This window comes from Nilaparvata lugens, chromosome 8 (genome assembly GCF_014356525.2).
Source record: "Nilaparvata lugens isolate BPH chromosome 8, ASM1435652v1, whole genome shotgun sequence".
Taxonomy (NCBI): Eukaryota; Metazoa; Arthropoda; class Insecta; order Hemiptera; family Delphacidae; genus Nilaparvata; species Nilaparvata lugens.
Genome location: NC_052511.1, coordinates 33,116,003 through 33,134,506, shown reverse-complemented (window position 1 = coordinate 33,134,506; position 18,504 = coordinate 33,116,003). Strand labels below are relative to the sequence as shown.

At 34.8% G+C, this 18,504-nt stretch overlaps 2 protein-coding genes across 2 annotated transcripts in view; one reads left to right on the top strand and one right to left on the bottom strand.

Moving 5' to 3' along the window:
* LOC111060408 overlaps positions 1 to 6,045 on the bottom strand; it is a 76,573-nt gene extending 70,528 nt beyond the window's left edge. The window contains exon 1 of the mRNA XM_039434566.1: positions 5,802 to 6,045. The gene's annotated coding sequence lies outside the window, so the exon portion shown is untranslated. The remainder of the gene's footprint in view (positions 1 to 5,801) is intronic.
* Positions 6,046 to 10,992: 4,947 nt separating this feature from the next.
* The window catches only part of LOC111043800, a 30,306-nt gene continuing 22,794 nt past the window's right edge, over positions 10,993 to 18,504 (top strand). Inside the window, exons 1-4 of the mRNA XM_022328850.2 lie at positions 10,993 to 11,246; positions 12,605 to 12,762; positions 14,458 to 14,608; positions 16,331 to 16,726. Coding sequence (XP_022184542.1) covers positions 11,195 to 11,246; positions 12,605 to 12,762; positions 14,458 to 14,608; positions 16,331 to 16,726 — 757 coding nt within the window. The 5' untranslated portion in view covers positions 10,993 to 11,194. The remainder of the gene's footprint in view (positions 11,247 to 12,604; positions 12,763 to 14,457; positions 14,609 to 16,330; positions 16,727 to 18,504) is intronic.

Sequence of the window (18,504 nt, the reverse complement as noted above, 5' to 3'; positions counted from 1 at the left end):
GAGCTCGAAGCACGGTTGAAAAGATAAAAAATCTGAAACTTGGATTGGGACTTTAAAAAAAAAATCGAATTCCAAAAATTAGAAAATTTTCAACATGTGATACATGAAATAATACCGCTTTGGAGAGCTGAGAAGAATGAGCAGAATTTGAACCTGATCTGATAAAGTATTAAAAAGTTAGGTTGATTTTTAGGGTAAAATTTCCGAATAAACGGCCGCCATCTTGAAACGGGGATGAATTTAAAATTTTTGAATAAATACGTTTCTGCTACTTATTTCAAAGTACTTGTATACCGAATTTCATCCAAATCGGTTCATAACTGCGACTGTAACTGAGGTACAAACAAACAAACAGACAAACGCCGATTGACTTGAAAAATAGAATTCGCTTTGCTCATTCAATTATAGTCCACTGGACAGCTGATTTATGATTAATAATTCTATAGTCTGATTTTTACTTTCCTTGCCCTATTACCATAGGTAAGGAAAGTATTGCTTTCCGAAAAAAATTAAGGTACCCAAATTTCTAAATTTCTATACGTTTCAAGGTCCCCTGAGTCCAAAAAAGTGGTTTTTGGGTATTGGTCTGTGTGTGTGTGTATGAATGTATGTGCGTCTGTGTACACGATATCTCATCTCCCAATTAACGGAATGACTTGCAATTTGGATCTTAAGGTCCTCACGATATAAGTATCCGACACGAACAATTTCGATCTGATGCAATTCAAAATGGCGGCTGAAATGGCAAAAATGTTGTCAAAAACAGGGTTTTTCGCGATTTTCTCGAAAACGGCTCCAACGATTTTGATCAAATTCATACCTAAAATAGTCATTGATAAGCTCTATCAACTGCCACAAGTCTCATATCTGTAAAAATTCCGGAGCTCCGCCCCATCTATGCAAAGTTTGATTTTAGATTCCCAATTGTCAGGCTTCAGATACAATTTAAACAAAAAATTCTAAATGGAAAAGATTGAGCATGAAAATCTCTCAAAATGCTTAGTAACATTTTAACCTAAAATTTAAAATAAGCTCGAAATTCGAGAAAATGTTTTTATTTCAATTGCAAACTGTTGGCAACTGTTGATTCTCTAAAATCATTCACTATGAAGAGATAGCAGACCTCGTGTGTCTCCAGCGTTATAGTCCTGTCACCAGCTGGCTTGAATCTTTGAATAGTAGACTTGAGATGCGCGGGAACACTAGCATCAGGTGATAAATTTTCATAACGGCAAGGAAAGTTGTGTGAGTGCGCCACACCAGATTTTTATTCTTATTGGCGTATGAAGGAGGCTCCTTTTTCCTTTTATATTCTCCTCAGAATGCAAAATTTCCAAAAACCTTGTATATACGTTGACGCGCAATTTAAAAAGGAACATACCTGTCGAATTTTATGAAAATCGATTACCGCGTTTTGCTGTAAATGCGCAACATATAAACATGAAGAGAAATACCTCACTTCGCTCGGTCAAACAAGATCACACTGTTCAACAAGATGAAAATAATAAGTTGAAAATATTATTGAGTAGGCTATCTGATAATTAATTATTATTGAAGAATAATTTTGACAGAAACTTGGAGTATATTACTATTTATTATCAGGACTAATCCATGAATTAGGACTAATGAATAATACTTGCCGAGAGTTCAATACTCTGGGTCTGCAAGCAATAATAAATACCTATGAATTTATCCATGGATAGATGGAAAATAGAAATAGAAGGAAGATCAATTATTATACAAAAATAAAATAAATGAGTAGGTAGGCTACATTAGAAATTTCACAGATCAGACTTCTCTTTTAATAGTTTTAAAAAATAATATAATGAATACCTATGAATTTATCCATGGATAGATGGAAAATAGAAACAGAAGGAAGATCAATTATACAAAAATAAAATAAATGAATAGGCGGGCTACATTAGAAATTTCACAGATCAGATTTCTCTTTTAATAGTTTTAAATATATAAGTAGATGTTACTATAAGTTTAGTGTTTGTTAATTCTTTAAATGATAAAATTTTATATTTTATTCAGATTTTCGATGTTCTCATTCATTTTAAATTACCCTTGTAAAAGAAATAATGTTAAGCTCTTTCCATGATTTCCGATAACTCTGTATGTCTACATTTCTTCAAATATAGTGTGTTACAAAACTTCTATGCTGAGAAAGTTTACCTTATACTGAAAGGAAGATTATACCTCATAATATTAGTGCTACCTTAAGTGATGAGTGATTATCTATATATATAAAAGCGAAATGGCACTCACTCACTGACTGACTGACTCACTCACAGAACTAAAAATCTACCAGACCAAAAACGTTCAAATTTGGTAGGTATGTTCAGTTGGCCCTTTAGAGCGCACTAAGAAATCTTTTGGCGATATTTTAACTCTAAGGGTAGTTTTTAAGGGTTTAAAGTTCGTCTTTTAGCATGTATATTTTTCTTATCCCAATATCTTAAAATTATAATATTGAAATGTCCATATAATATGTTAATATAGAACTATAATCTAGAGAGAGTACCTCTTCGAAACAGTTGTTCTGGTAACTAAATTAAAAATTTTGTCAGGTTGGCATTAAGTTGAAGATTGAAATGCATTTATCCAGGACCTCCTAAATACTAATTTATCCAGTACCTCCTAAATACCTATTTAGGAGGTCCTGATTTATCGCGGAAAAATTGATTGGGTACTGCTACTTCAATCAGAGCTATTCCTGGGAATATTATATTACTAGCCGTCAGGCTCGCTTCGCCCCGCCATATCCGTTTAGCCAGACATTTAGTCTGGACCCCCGACTGGTTTGTCCTAACATATGATAAAAATATGACATAACATTTCAAATTTGGTAGGTGTGTTCAGTTGGCCCTTTAGAGGCGCAATAAGAACGGATTTGGAAACATTTCCAAAGATACGCCCAAAATCTGCGTTTTTAGCGTTTTCTCAGCTTTATTGAGAACAAATAAACAGAAAATGTTCAAATATACTACAGACGCTCAGCTGGGGTGCAATAATGTTGTGTTAGAAGGAATTTGAAATAAAGCCAAAGATACGCCCAAAATTAGCGTTCTCTCAGTTTTTCTGCGTTTCCTCACCTTTTTCAATAATTGATGGAATTATAATAAAAAAAATTCAGTACACAGGTTTAGCTGAGGTGGAAGAATTTTGTTCGCCAAAGATACGCCGATATAGTAACAGGTGTTTTTCGAGATCAAATTTACATAATACGTTCAAATTCGGTACTGAGGTTCCGCTGAGGTCTACATGCAGGCGAGAGAAGCGAGCACGCTAATCTCATTTTTGGACAATCCAGTCGGGGGTCCAGAATTCGATACAGAGGTTCTGCTGAGGTCTACATGCAGGAGAGCGAAGTGAGCCCGCTGATCTCATTTTTGGACGACCAAGTCGGGGGTCCAGGGGGCGGAGCCCCCTGGCTAGATGGATATGGCGAGCGAAGCGAGCCTGGCGGCTAGTAATATATTATAAAAATGAATGTCTGTTTATGTGTTATTTTTTTGTTTGTTTGTTCCCTATAGACTCGAAAACTACTTGACAGAACGGCATGAAACTCTTCGAATATGTTGTGTGAATATTGGGGATGGTTTCTGACCAGAAATTTTAATAGGAGGTTAATAATTATATTATATTAATCTATTTTACAGACCTATGTTTTCGAAATTGTCAGCCGAGTGGCTAACGTAGAACGGGAAGATCATCATGTTGTGATAATATGATTTAGCATCTAAACTTACCAGCTGTAATAAACACGTCACTCTGTGATAATAGTATATTTCGCACCTAGGGCCGAAAATGAGATATTTCCGGCTCGAAATCGGTTTTTAAGTCCGAGGCCGTAGGCCGAGGACTAGAAAAGATTGAGAGCCGGAAATACATTTTTGCCCATGGTGCGAACGCTATTTTTCGCCACACCAAAAAAAAACTTCCCAATATATAAGAAATTAAAAAATAAATAAAATTCAAACAGCCTATTTTGATAGTTTGAATCTTGGTTATGACAACATTCACTGTCAATTAATTTCAATATTACTAATTAATAATTTACAATAGTGACAATATTTTTATACTATTAATATTTCGAATAATTGTTTGAATTTTTATAGCTCGTGCTTTGTGCCTGGTGCAATATCTCATGGATAGATGGATGAATAGAATTTTCATTACTATTTTGAAATAATGTGATTAAAAAAATTAATATAATTGCATATTTCACAGTTTTGTCTCAAAATATATCTAAAAAATTGATTGAAATTTAAATTACGGTAAGTAATATAAAAAATAGCTAATAAAAGTCGAAATTCATCGACAAAAAAAAATGTCACTGACCGAGGTCCGAACCTAGATCATGTTTGTAATTCATTGAACTTTGAGTTCTGATGTATAGCGCCTTAACGCTCTCGGCCATTGCATGTCTTTGATCGAAGAGGCCTGTAAGTCAGGTAACGTATGTAGGCTACTATAATATAGTGTAGCCTATAGCGGCAAACTTGAAGCCGTATTGCCGGCATTTTCACAACAAAATATTGCTCTGAAAATAGTTAAATCATAGAGAAAACATTCGAAGATTCAATCTTGAGTGGGCCTAATGTTTTCTCTATATGGTTTGATATTGAAGAAAAATTATCTAAAAGTTTTAATAGTGAATTACGGAAAAATTACTAGGAATTTTTCAGTCAAGGCTGAGTTTTACCAGTAGGCTTACCTTAAACTTTAGATCTCTGCTGTATTTTCCTATTATTATTGTTCATTGTATTGCATTAAGAAGTGGAATTCGATAATAAAAAAGAAAACATTATTACTCTACCTCACTTTTAAATATTGATACAATTATTGTACTTTGATTTCAAATTCGATTCTTCACTTTTAAAGACTTGCGATTTTTACCTTTCTGACAATGGACAATGCAGCCAACATTATATTGTTGAGGCTATGGAGATATCATCGTATTCTATTGTTTGATATCAAAAACACAATAATAAATATTAAATTATGAAACAGTAATTCATAAAATATATTATAGACATGATACCGTGATTCACGATACATAATTATATAGATTATTACAGTCGTTATGAGATTATCTCTATGATTTTTGTGAGATCGGACACGATCAGCTGTTATTCAAGGTCATTTTACAGCCCTAGGGCCGTAAAGTTTTACCGGCCTGGTCGGAAAACAATCACTTTCGGCCTCCATATGACGCACGTAAACCAGCTCATTACATCCAAGTGTGGCGAAAAATTGTTTACTGGTATTGAAATGTAGATTTTAAACACATAGGAAGTCCGTATTGAGATGTAAATAAAAATATTGATTGTCAGATAAATTTCATGATTCACCAAAAGTCAAGTGTGATATGAGAAACATTGACTTTCTGGCGGTACGAAGTTCGCCGGGTAAGCTAGTCCATAATTATAAATATAATAACTACAATAATTATAACTCATTAACTAATAAGTAATAATTTTCGCCCCACTTGGATGTAATGAGCTGTTTTTCGTGCGTCATATGGAGGCCGAAAATGATTGTTTTCTGACCAGGCCGATAAAAGTTTTAAGGCCCTAGGGCTGTAGAATAACTTTGAAGTCAGCTGATTCTGATTTGATGTGAACGTGTTTACAAAATGGTTTATGAAATGGAATCAGTTTATGCTTCTAGAAATTGAATAAAGTATTTTGCAGTAAGATACTATCATTTTATTTGGATGAATGAAATACAAATAAGATATTATAAACAATTCAAATTCAATTTTCAGAGTATAATAGAATTCGACCTCTAACCTCATAGTACTGTGTTTGCCACGAAACCTGGTGGATAATTTTGGAACTACTTGGGCAATTCCATTGGTGTTGTACGTTTTACGAATAGTTTATTATGAAACGGAATTAGTTTATGCTTCAGAATAATGTATACTGCAATAATATACTATCATTTTATTTGTATGAATGAAATACAAATAAGTTATTATAAACTATTCAGATTCGATTTTCAGAATATGATAGGACTTCTAACCTCAACCACAGTATACATACAGTACGGAAACTTGGCTATACCCTGACGCCAAAATCCGCCATCTTGTTAGGAAGCGCCGCATTGTAATAGTATTGATGGTAGGTTCGGATCACTTCAATGATCCGGATCAATTGATCTCATTCACTGCCACGAGCCAATCAGAAGACCAGGATTGGAACTTCCCAAGGTCACGTGACGTGTTTAGTATTGGGGTCATGTAAAAAGCATTGGTTAGATAGGCGATTGATTACAAGTTTCCATTCTGTATATTCTGTGCCTCAACTTCCGCAGTCGAAGATAACAGAGGATAACACAAACCACTCTCGGTCACAGTCAGCACCGTATCACGCATGCGTTAGTAATGGTTTTTTCCCGTTCCATTCAGTCAGTTCTTTAAATGTAACATTCTTTGTGATGATGGTTACCAAGCACTGTAACTGGAGCCAATCGTCATTCTATTTGATGATGATATTATTCGATGATGATTTATCATTCAATTCAATATAATCAATAAAATATAACGGTTGTTATTCAACTGCTGTTAAAAAACACCACAACTAAGTCAGCATATTGTCATTTCAAAGGAAAACCTAACTCCCTAACCACCCCTTTTACATTTAAAACATCAATAGACATAACTTTTGGTAAAAACCTCTAATCCCCTCCAGCATATTGCAATTTCAAAGCAAAATCCTAACCCCCTAAGCTATCTTTCCACCTTTGAAATATCAAAAAGCATAATTCTACCAGGACTCTAGCCCTTTCTAGCATATTGCAATAATTTCAAAGCAAAAACCCAACCTCATTTATTTCAAAATACCCTTGTAAAAGAAATAATGTTAAGCTTTTTCCATGATTTCCAATAACTCTGTATGTCTACATCTCTTCAACTATAGTGTGTTAGAAAAATTCTATGCTGAGAAAGTTTACCTTATACTGAAAGGAAGATTATACCTCATAATATTAGTGCTACCTTAAGTGATGACTGATTATCTATATATATAAAAGCGAAATGGCAATCACTGACTGACTGACTGACTCACTCACAGAACTAAAAATCTACCAGACCAAAAACGTTCAAATTTGGAAGGTATGTTCAGTTGGCCCTTTAGAGTGCACTAAGAAATCTTTTGGCAATATTTTAACTCTAAGGGTTGTTTTTAAGGGTTTAAAGTTCGTCTTTTAGCATGTATATTCTTCTTCTCCCAATCTCTTGATAATTATAATTATTGAAATTTCCATATCATATGTTACTATAGAACTGTAATCTAGATAGAGTACCTCTTCGAAACAGTTGTTAACTAGCAACTAATTCAATAATTTTGTCAGGTTAGCATTAAGTTGAATTGACTTTGTTAGGTTGGCACCAAGTTGAAGATTGAAATGCATTTATCGCGGAAAAATTGATTGGGCATTGCTACTTCAATCCTGGGAATATTATATTACTAGCCTTTAGGCTTGCTTTGCTCACCATATCTGTTTAGCCAGACGTTTAGTCTGGACCCCCGACTGGATTGTCCTAACATATGATAAAAATGCAGGCGAGTGAAGCGAGCCTGCTGATCTCATTCCTGGACGATCCAGTCAGGGGTTCAGGGGGCAGAGCCCCCTGGCTAGATGGATATGGCGAGTGAAGCAAGCCCGACAGCTAGTTATTAAATATAACTAAAAAAAACTAACCACTAACCCTTAACTCTTTCACATTTAATAATTTAGATTTCAAAGCAAAATCCCAACCCCCTAACCTATCATTTCACCTTTGAAACATCAAAAAACATAACTACCTGGACCCTAGCCCCTTCTAGCATATTGCAATTTCAAAGCAAAAACCTAACCTATCCTAATAAAACATTATCCAATATAACCTAAATAAAACCTAACTCCTGACCCTTCACATTTAATACTTTAGATTTATTTGTCATCTTCAGAACGAAACATAAACATGTGTTTCATTCCATGAACATGTTCACAAACATGTGTTTCAATCAAAATCCTAACCCCCAACCTATCCTTTTACCTTTGAAACATCAAAAAGCATAACTTTACCTAGACCCTAGCCCCTTCTAGCTTATTGCAATTTCAAAGCAAAAACCCAACCTATCCTAATAAAACATTTTTAAATATAACTCAAATAAAACCTAACCCCCAACCCCTTTACATTTAAAACAGGATGTCTATAAAAGAACTCTGGGGTTTTAAGACAAAATATTTTAATAAACTAAAAAACGTACATACATGTTTTATACATGATTAGAAAGCCTATATTTTCAAGATTTTTTAACAACCTAGTAAAGTTCAATGTGAGCTCCATGAGTGGCACAGCACATGTCGAAACGGTATTCTACCTCTTGTCCTGGCAAGCATGTCTGGGGGAACGGATGCCACACAATTCACTATTTGTTCCCTGAGATGGCAAACATTTCGAATTTTCTTCGCATATACATGATTCTTGATATGTCCCCAGAAACTAGCCAAAACGAGCGTCCAGTGACTCACAGACACGCAAACTGAAGTGTGGCGGCGCCCCATCTTGTTGGAAATAAACTAAACCTTTCTCCACCTCAATGTCATCCAACTGAGGATAAACATACTCCTCTAACATGTCACAATAGACATCACCATTGATATTCCTTTCGTCAAAAATGAAGGGTCCTATGACTCTGTCATGCATAAGAGCACACCAAACATTCACTTTGGGCGTGTCACATTCATACTCAATAAACTCATGGGGCTGCTCTGAACCCCAAACTCTGCAATTATGCCTGTTTACAGTTCCGTTCACATGAAAAGTAGGTCCATCACTAAAAACCACACTTTTTAAAAAATCATTATCTTCATCAATTTTATCCAGCATGGAAACAGAAAAGTCGAATCTCTTAACCTTGTCTGCCGGTTTGATATGGTGTAAAAGTTGAATCTTGTAGGCAGTTAAACAAAGTCTTTTATGAATTACCTTATGGACTTTCAATCTTGGTAACCTCAACTCCAGACTGCGTCCTGTTAACAATTTCTTAGGGCTTCAAGTGCATGAAGCTCGGATTCTGTCCACATTCTCTTGAGACACAAGCGGCCTACCCGGTGACTTTTGCTTCAAAACACTTCCTGTTTCCTTGAAGGCACTCAACCACTGACGAATTGTTTTGTCTGTAGACGGGTCAACACCATAGCTACGTCAAAAGTTCCTTTGTACAGTAACAACAGAATTAGTTTCTATGAGCCAAATAACACATTGAGCCTTTTGTTGAGGCGTCGCCATAGCGCGGCAGTCCAGACGACACTGACTGCCTGCCGCAGCCACTACGTCATTTCAAGGTCAACGCTCCGCAGTGCTGCCAACTGTTGAGAGAAACATTCCCAATTGGTATGAGTAAAACTCTGAGCTGCTTGTTTCAGAGGAATTGATCAAATTTTGCTATCTTTTATAGTTGAAAAAATATTAATCTTTTAAACCCCGGAGTTCTTTTATAGACACTCTGTACTTTAGATTCATTCGTCATCTTTAGAACAAAACATAAACATGTGGTTCATTTTCTAGAGCTAAACATATCCATTTTATGATGCGCAAGTTGAATCTTGCTGACATGCAATCAGCTGATATAGTGAGGTCCACGTTGTAATGGCAGTGTAGGAAGATTGGAGAAAAGGGTTGCCAGATCTCAGCCTTGCGACCAAAACAGCTGATACTGGTATATCTGATGAATTTAACTGTTCATTATTTTTGAAAATAGTTAATCATATTTTATTGTCAAATATATTTTTTTAAGATGTGATAATAAACTTTCATGATTGAGATGAAATATTTTGTCAATTAGTTGAATTTCTACATTGTTGATAAACGATGTGGCAACATGATGTTGAAAGATAGACAAGGATAGCAATACATACACTAACCATTGCAAATCATACACTACCATTATAACGTGGACCTCACTATAGATACTCAAAGAATACTTTTGAATAACTATGTGATAATTCTGACTGTTGCTGGCCGTTACCACAGAGAAGAAGAAGATTCCTCCTACTTTGTGCCGTTACTCTGTTTCTGAGACAAAGAGAAGCTGCTATGAAAACAAGCATTGTTGACATCCAGATTGTCCAAATTTCAAGTGCGCTAAAACACATGATCAAAAAACTTTTCATTTTGTGTTCATTATTCAAGAATCAAACCATTCATAATGATATCTTCTTATTGTCATTCGAAAGAATAAAAAAGTATAAACCAAACCTCCCACATTAAACAACATAATTGAACATAATCTTTTAGGTTATTTAGACAAATTGAAATCTACCCAAACGCCAAACCCATCTGAAGTACTGCGATTACCACTAAACCTGGTGGATAATTTTGGAACTACTTAAAACTATTAACGCAGGCGACATTTGAGGCCACTTTTTCAGGAGTCCTCTGCCGTCGCAGGTCTCGACTGTCGGGGCTGTACAAAAATTAGAGTGGCCTCAACTGTCGCCTATGTCGTTGGCGAACATAACTGGCGACATTTGAGGCCACTTTTTCAGGAGTCCTTCACCGTCGCTGGCCTCGAATGTCGCCGGTGTCTACAGTTGCTGGTCTCGACTGTCTGACTGCATGACTTTGTTTCAAAACATACTCTACGCTGCGTTACGCTACGCTACGCTGTCTGTTTCCACACTAAGCTATAGATGAACTGATATTAGTGAAGCTGAGACACAGAATATACAGAATGGAAACTTGTAATCAATCGCCCATCTAACCAATGAATGCTTTTTACATGACCCCAATACTAATCACGTCACGTGACCTTGGGAAGTTCCAATCCTGGTCTTCTGATTGGCTCGTGGCAGTAAACGAGATCAATTGATCCGGATCATTGAAGTGATCCGAACCTACCATCAATACTATTACAATGCGGCGCTTCCTAACAAGATGGCGGATAATGGCGTCAGGATATAGCCAAGTTTCCGTACTGTATGTATACTGTGGCTGAGACTCTCCCAGAAAAACTTCAACTCGACGGTACTCCACCACTTTTCCTCATCCATCTTTTATCACATAAGACATAAAATTCACTGCGTTGTTTTGGCATGACATCACATCACACACAAAGCGATCTTGAAATGGAATAATTATTATAATATGTTAAAGTTATTAGCGTTTATAATCTTCTAATGAATGTGATCAATCATGTTAAGGCAGAGTGAAATTCTATGTCTATTCATATTATGCTTCCAGGCTGGTAAGTTGGTTTGCTATTATTGACCTTCATGTATTGTTTCTACGTTGTAATAATTTTATTCTAATGTCTAAATCATTGATCAGCGACATACAGTATACTTTTTGTTATAATCTTTTAATGTAATGTATTTTTCACCAATTTGGTTTGTGCTAGACTAGGTAAACTTGGGTAGGCCTAGTGAAATAAGTGATTTTTAATCAATCCTAACCTATACTTTTTAAGCTGGCATATAGGTTGATGTAGAATGTTTACATTACACTATCGTTAATAATATAATAATTCAATAACTGATGGAACAGTTGAGGTTAATGTTTGATTTAGCCTAACCTATAAGTCCCACTTCAGAGATTAAAACTGACATTTATAATATAAAATTATGTATTTTTGAGGTAAATTTAGATTAACACGCTTTATTATTCCTTTTTATTCAATTAAGTAACAAAAATTGAGTTGAAATCTTTAATAACTTGAATACAGCTATCTCCCCTAGTGACCACAGACTGCATTTTAGGTGTTTTCAAATAACTTAATCATATTCAATGTTTAAATTCAAATTCTTTTATAGAATTTGGGCTTCCCAGCTTCAACTTTTTGTCCTCTTTCAAGTAAAAAAATTGTGTCGATATCTCCAAAAAAAGCTGAGATACAGAGTTCGCTCGCGCGGTAAAATTTAACCAAAACAAGACTTTTCCCTAGTTAATAAAAGACCTAGATGTCGTGTACATATTATATTGCAAGTGAAATAAAATTTAAATTACATTCTAGCAAGCTCTGTACAATGATATATTGTGGCGTCTTTTCTGTCTAATAGTCACAATGGCTTTCTTCCCGTTAGATCTGTAGTGACTAGTGATTAACCTAAGTTACTTGTTTACAATCACTGTTTCAAGTGCACAGGTGGGTGGGAAAGAGAATGCTATTTATAAGGATTCTAGTATGGCTTTAGACAATGTCAATCATTGTGCTGTAGAATATACTTTCCTTGCTAGGTTTTAATACTCTTTTGGTGTCACTCAGGAAATTCAGCAAAAGAATAAAACCCACTGCTACCACTGCAGGTGTCCAACTCGAATTGCTTGATCTCTGCTTATGATATGAAAATATTCAGAAAGATAAGGAGTATTAAAGATTTTTGTCAACTGCAGGCTGATATTGATAGGATTACACAATGGTTCTGGTATTATGAGCTTGAAATAAATTTTAATAAGTGTAGATGCATGACTATCTCTAAGAAGATAATTCCATAAAATAATTTTCAATCTATTAATGGTCGCTGCGTGGAGGTGGTGAATGAATGCAGGGACTTGGATGTTGTAGCCTATTAGTTTACACTCCTTCAATGCTAATTTTTTTTTCAGTTGTGAGCTACGACCTGCGTATCTCAAACAATGGCCCAGTTGTGCTGGGCGCCACCATTTCCTTCAAGGCTGAATTGTTGGATAATTATGGACAGCTTGTCCCTGGAACCTACTGCTACAAATGGATGGATAATGCTATGCCAAAACATACTGCTGAGGTACATACTGCTTACTTTAAATAAGATCAATTGATTAATATACTGTTCAATTTTTCCTGGATAGTCTCTTAAAAACAAAAAGTAATATTCTAAAATTCATTTGAAAAAATATACATTTTCTCTACTAGCTCAAGATCTAATATTTTAGGTCAGACAAGAGTTGCCCATTTCTCACAAGACTTGGAGTTAGCAATTAATTTGTCGTTTCAAAGTAGGCTAATCAATACAGTCCAAATTACAGTAAATAGTGTTGTGTGATTAAATATTCAATAATTGAAATGAAAAAAAAATGAACATATTATTTAGAATTTATATTCGTGATCATGCAGATTATTTAGATCAAGGATAGAATAGAATAGAATTTTATTGGTCATAAAATATTCACATGAATACATGGACTTCGTCAATTTTTTAACACTAAAGTAAGTCAAAAATAACACAAAAACACTAAGATCAGTCAGTATCAGAACAATAAAATAACACATGAATCACATAAAACGATTCCAATCTATTCTAAAATAGTCATGTACGGTGTACAAACATTCATCAATTAACACTGCTTTCAATACTTTTTTAAATTGTGTGCATGTGAGTTCCTTCAAGTGGTCAGGTGTGGAGTTATATAATTTGATAGATGTGAAGTGTCAGTTTCTTTGTGATTTAGTGTGACTGTACAACGGAATTCTAAGTTTGTGTCTATTTCTTGTATTTAAACTATGGAAGCTATTGGAATCATACTTATTCAAATTGCCTCGTACATAACATAATATTTTTAAGACATATAACGACGGCAACGTCAGGATACCTAGGTGAATGAAATAAGGTCTACAATGTGCATTATATGGTAGCTTGCATATTATTCTTATTGCTTTCTTTTGAAGAACAAAAATTGATTTGGCGTTTACACTGTTTGCCCAAAGCATTATTCCGTAAGAAAGGAGACTCTGGATGTGTGCATGATCTATGATCTTGTAAATCAAATCAATCAATAAAAATTTTATTCACAGTTCAAACAATTGAGGGTCCTGCCAAATCAGTAGGTTTTTTTATGGATGCCTAGATTACAATGTAACAGATTACAATATATTCTTGAATGCGAAAACATCGAGTCTAAAGTTGAGAAAACGGTTGCTCAAAACCTATGTATGGAGTATTGCAACCTATGAAAGTGAAGCTTGGACGATGGGTGTGGAAGAAGAGAGAAGATTTCTGCTTTTGAGACTTGTTGCTACAGAAGAATGCTGAGGATTAGTTGGAGAGAGAAGGTAACAAATGAAGAGGTGTTTCAAAGAGTTGGAGATAGAGGTTGTCTACTGAAAGAGATAGAAGGAGAAGAACACTACTAGTTGGTCATATTCTTCGACATGAGAGACTAACAAAAAGAGTAATGGAGGGAATGACTGAGGCAAGGAATGCGTGAGGAAGACCAAGACTGAAATACATAGAATAACTGAAGAAGGATGTGAGATGTGCCATCTACAGATACCTCAGAAGGATGTTAAATGTAGGGTTGCTGCCAACCGCTCAACGACTGTTAACCAAAGATAACCAAGAATACCAGTTACAGAAATGCTAGGCTAATTACAAATATTTTGATGCTTTCATCACTCCATATATAGGTAGGTAATAACTTATGCATAATTGATCAATTGCTTTTTGTTGTGTATTCTTTTCAATCGATTGAATCTGTTTCAGTTCCTGAGCATAGGACCTGTCACCACTTGGAATGTGACATTCCCTAAAGAAGAATACAATCCTGGGATTTATGAAGTCCAAGTCACGGTTGACAAGTGTAGTGTCTTCAGGTGGACTATTACCAGCGCCAGAGCATTGTTCAACATTACCTGTAAGCATAGAAAATAATTCTCTATTCTTAATCCATTATTCCTATTATACAAAAAATTATTGTCCAACCCATCTTGCTCCTCTAAAAAGTATTTGAGCCCAAATTCATATGGTTGTTTTTAAAAATTGCATTTGAATAGTTCTTGTTAAACGAATTCCTTTGATCTATTATCAACTACTTACCTTCAATAAGTATTTTTCATTCACGTGGTTAGGCTACAGATACAGAGTGCCCCCGTAAAAAAACAGATCTCAACACCATTGAGTTCTGCATGCTAAACTAAATGAAAGATTATGAGTAAAAATGTTTCCTCCCAATTTGATTTTTCAATGGTTCAAAGCATGCCACCATCTATATGTAGCTGTATATATCGTTTTACTTCACCTTCATCTCATTACATAGTTATAAAATGCCATATAGTATTTATTATTCAAGTATTTATTATACTAAAACACTAGAAAATGTCCTAATGAGTTGAAACATGTTGTGTCTCTTCAATAAATCAAAAGGGGCGTTTAAATGATTCATTGAAAAATCAATTGTGTAGCCCTGCAAATACATAAGGATAATTAAATATGTTTAAGTTTCTATGGAATATTATCGATTTTCTGTTATTTGTTATCAGCACTCGAACAAAGGTTTCAATAATGACGCATATAGCCTAATTATCAAATATTGACTCTTTCTTTCCAGTTTTATAGTAAGATTCTCTTCAGTAATGTAAAATTGATTGAATGAGAAGCATGGATGTTATTTATTAGCAAAGCTGACAGTTTGTAGTGAATCTTAGCTTAGTTCTCAAGGAAATGCATGTGATGCATGTGTCCGGCAGGGCGGAGGCGTAGTCTGGCTTGCAGTCTGCCTTATTTCAAGTCCCCCCACCACTAGTCTTCCACCGCCTGAGCACTCTGCAATGTTCTGTGGGAAAAATCACTGACTTTACTCTTTGGACAGAGCATGTATATGTCACTTCAGATACAGAGTGGCAGAGAGGCACCCGTCTCTGACTTTGAGTTTGACTCAAATATCAAATCAAATTAGTTCAAAATAAATGTTATTCTCTCCAAATAGTTGAAATAAAGTGTGTTTTACATAGATAAAATATAACATTGTAGATATCCTATGGTATAGCGTGTTTATGTTCGAAATTCCACTGTTAACTCAAGCCGATAGTCCTAGTGATTATTTTTCGTGAAGCTATGTGACGCTGGTTGTCTCATACTGCCCCATTTTTACACTCTCATCCAGCCAAAACAGTAATAATAGACAATAATCGGTTTGAGCTAACAAAAAATCTGCTTTGAATTTGGAACAAAAAATCTGCTTTGAATTTGGAACAAAAACGACCTTTAACATGGGATATCTTCTTATGCTATCTTTTCTCTACAGTTGTATATAGGACAGAATAATAACTGGTAGTAAGTTATTCCATATCACTCTAAAATACGTCATTAATGTATCACTAAGTGACTTTTGGGCTAGTCCATTTACGAGTACAGTCCTATCAGTCCATATATTGATTATTTCAAGTCAATAATAATTGATTCGACTTTCAAGTAGTTTTTAAGTACTTTTTTAGTTTACTATTATTTTTATTTTGAATATAAGTTGTATTTGTCTTATCGTTATTTTAAGGGAGCATATTTGGTTTTTACCTGTTGCTTCCTTTGTAAATTTGTTAATAAATAAATAATTGATTGGACATGAATTTGTGTGTTGCAGTGCTTCTTAACGGCAACATGGTTCTGGAGCAGAACAACAGCAGCCTTCCGCTGACAGGCGACACGTATGTGGCGAGTGACGCGCCCCTCACTCACACTGTCTCCCTCGCTCAGCCCGACGACTCATTCATAGCTGCATCTGCCACACGGGTCGTCTCCTATTGGTTCGTCGATTGCGTCTACTACGGCATGTCCACCAACATGTCATTCACAAACAGCTTTGCGGGCGCCAGCGGCCAGACCAAGGTCATTGACACTCTTGTCATTGTGTCCTACGACAATACCACTGACGTCACCACCACTACGCCACCACCTACCACCACCACTACAACTCCCGCTACCACCACCTCCACCACCACTGCTGCATCGCATACCAATGTCACCACTACCGAGAAAGGTATGTCGACACTTGTAAGCATTCAATTTGAATTGATGAACAAAGTGTAAGGGTTTGGGTTGCCTTAGACACACACTTCTGTAAAATAGGCGTGATTCAGAGGCACATAATAAATGTGTATTACAGTATGGCATTCGAGCTTGGGGGGTGCTTTGAATGCACATTTACAAAACTTTTTATTATCCAAAAACATCTTATTAAAACTATTTTAGATAAACCTCGTCTGTATCCAACTAAATATTTATTCAACGAGTTTAAAGTGTTAACAGTCCGTCAATTATATATTAAAAATCTCATAATTCTCATTAGAAATAATAAAGAAATTTTTCTATTCCGCGAATCAAACCTCAATTTACGACCTTCCGGAAATAGGTTTGAAAATACAAGAATGGATCTTAATTTTTGCCAGAGACAATATTTTTACCTAGCTAATAAATTGATCAATTTAATTCCAGAATGCCTTACTGACAATATTAATCGAAATTCTGTTACATTGCTCAAAAGAAGAACTATTGAATGGATAATTACCAGTAAAATCGAGGACATACTTTTTGAGTGACTCTTAACTTTGTTCCAATAGTATATTTGCCATCTCTCTTTCTTTTTCTCTTTCGTTCACCCTTATTCCACTTCATCATATTCTTTTATTATTATATTATAAAATTTCTTATTTCATCTTTTGTAAGTTCTGAATGACTTGTATCAATTGTTTTAGCACTCTCACCTGCGCACAGGATTTTCCTTGCCGGTGTTCTTGTTTCTTATATTTTTGCTGAACGTTTTGTTTTTTTTTTGTTTTGAAGAACCAAAGAATTAATGATTTTGAAAATAAAAAAAATGCTGCTCTTCAAATACTGATATGAAACCCCAGTCACTTACTTTATCAAGACTTCCTGGATCTGACAGTGAGACAGCTTTACATAAAAATGTGATACTTTACATCAGATCCAAAAATACATCGACTCCATACACTCCAGCTTACAGTTTCAGATCGCCATCCAATTACCGTGTTTCCAGGATTTATTTAACAGTATGTCGTAGTCAGTTCCCCTATCTAATTTATTTATCTATTCAATCATTCAGAATTATACAACTTACAGAAAAGTACCACAGCCTAAAACGCCCAAAACGGTTCCAATTATAATTTATACAACAGTCCAAATGTATCTAGGTTATGTGTCACATTCTTCAGTTACACACTCAATTTACAATAAATTCAAAACACACAAAAATATTTTCTAAATAAAAAAACTTCTAAATTGAATTAAATCAATGAATAAATTAAATGTAATGAATTGATTAACCTTTGACCCGAAAATTTAATTTTAGATGACATCACCAAATCAATTATTGAAAAAAATAATAGATGGATTAAATCAAATTCAAATTCATTTATTTGCCATAAAATAATACAGATTGATAAAATAAATATTCTAACTTACAAAATGGCACTACCGGCAAAGAAAACTTGTGCGCCGGCAGTGAGTTTGAACAACTAGGTACAGCAAACATGTCAATAGAAAGAAAAAGAGCTTATTCAAACAACTAGAATAAATAAAATTATGGAAACCAGGTCACATCTCAATACTTACAAACGATAAGACAAAGTAACAAAATCACAAGCAAATGACAAACTCAAAAAGACCAATTCAAGGAAGCCATGACAAATATTTTTTTAAATTTATAACACAAGAATGAAACACTACATAATGGATATAGATAATTTAAAATAAACATTAATCCTAATCCAATCCAGTATACGATTCATTATGGATTCT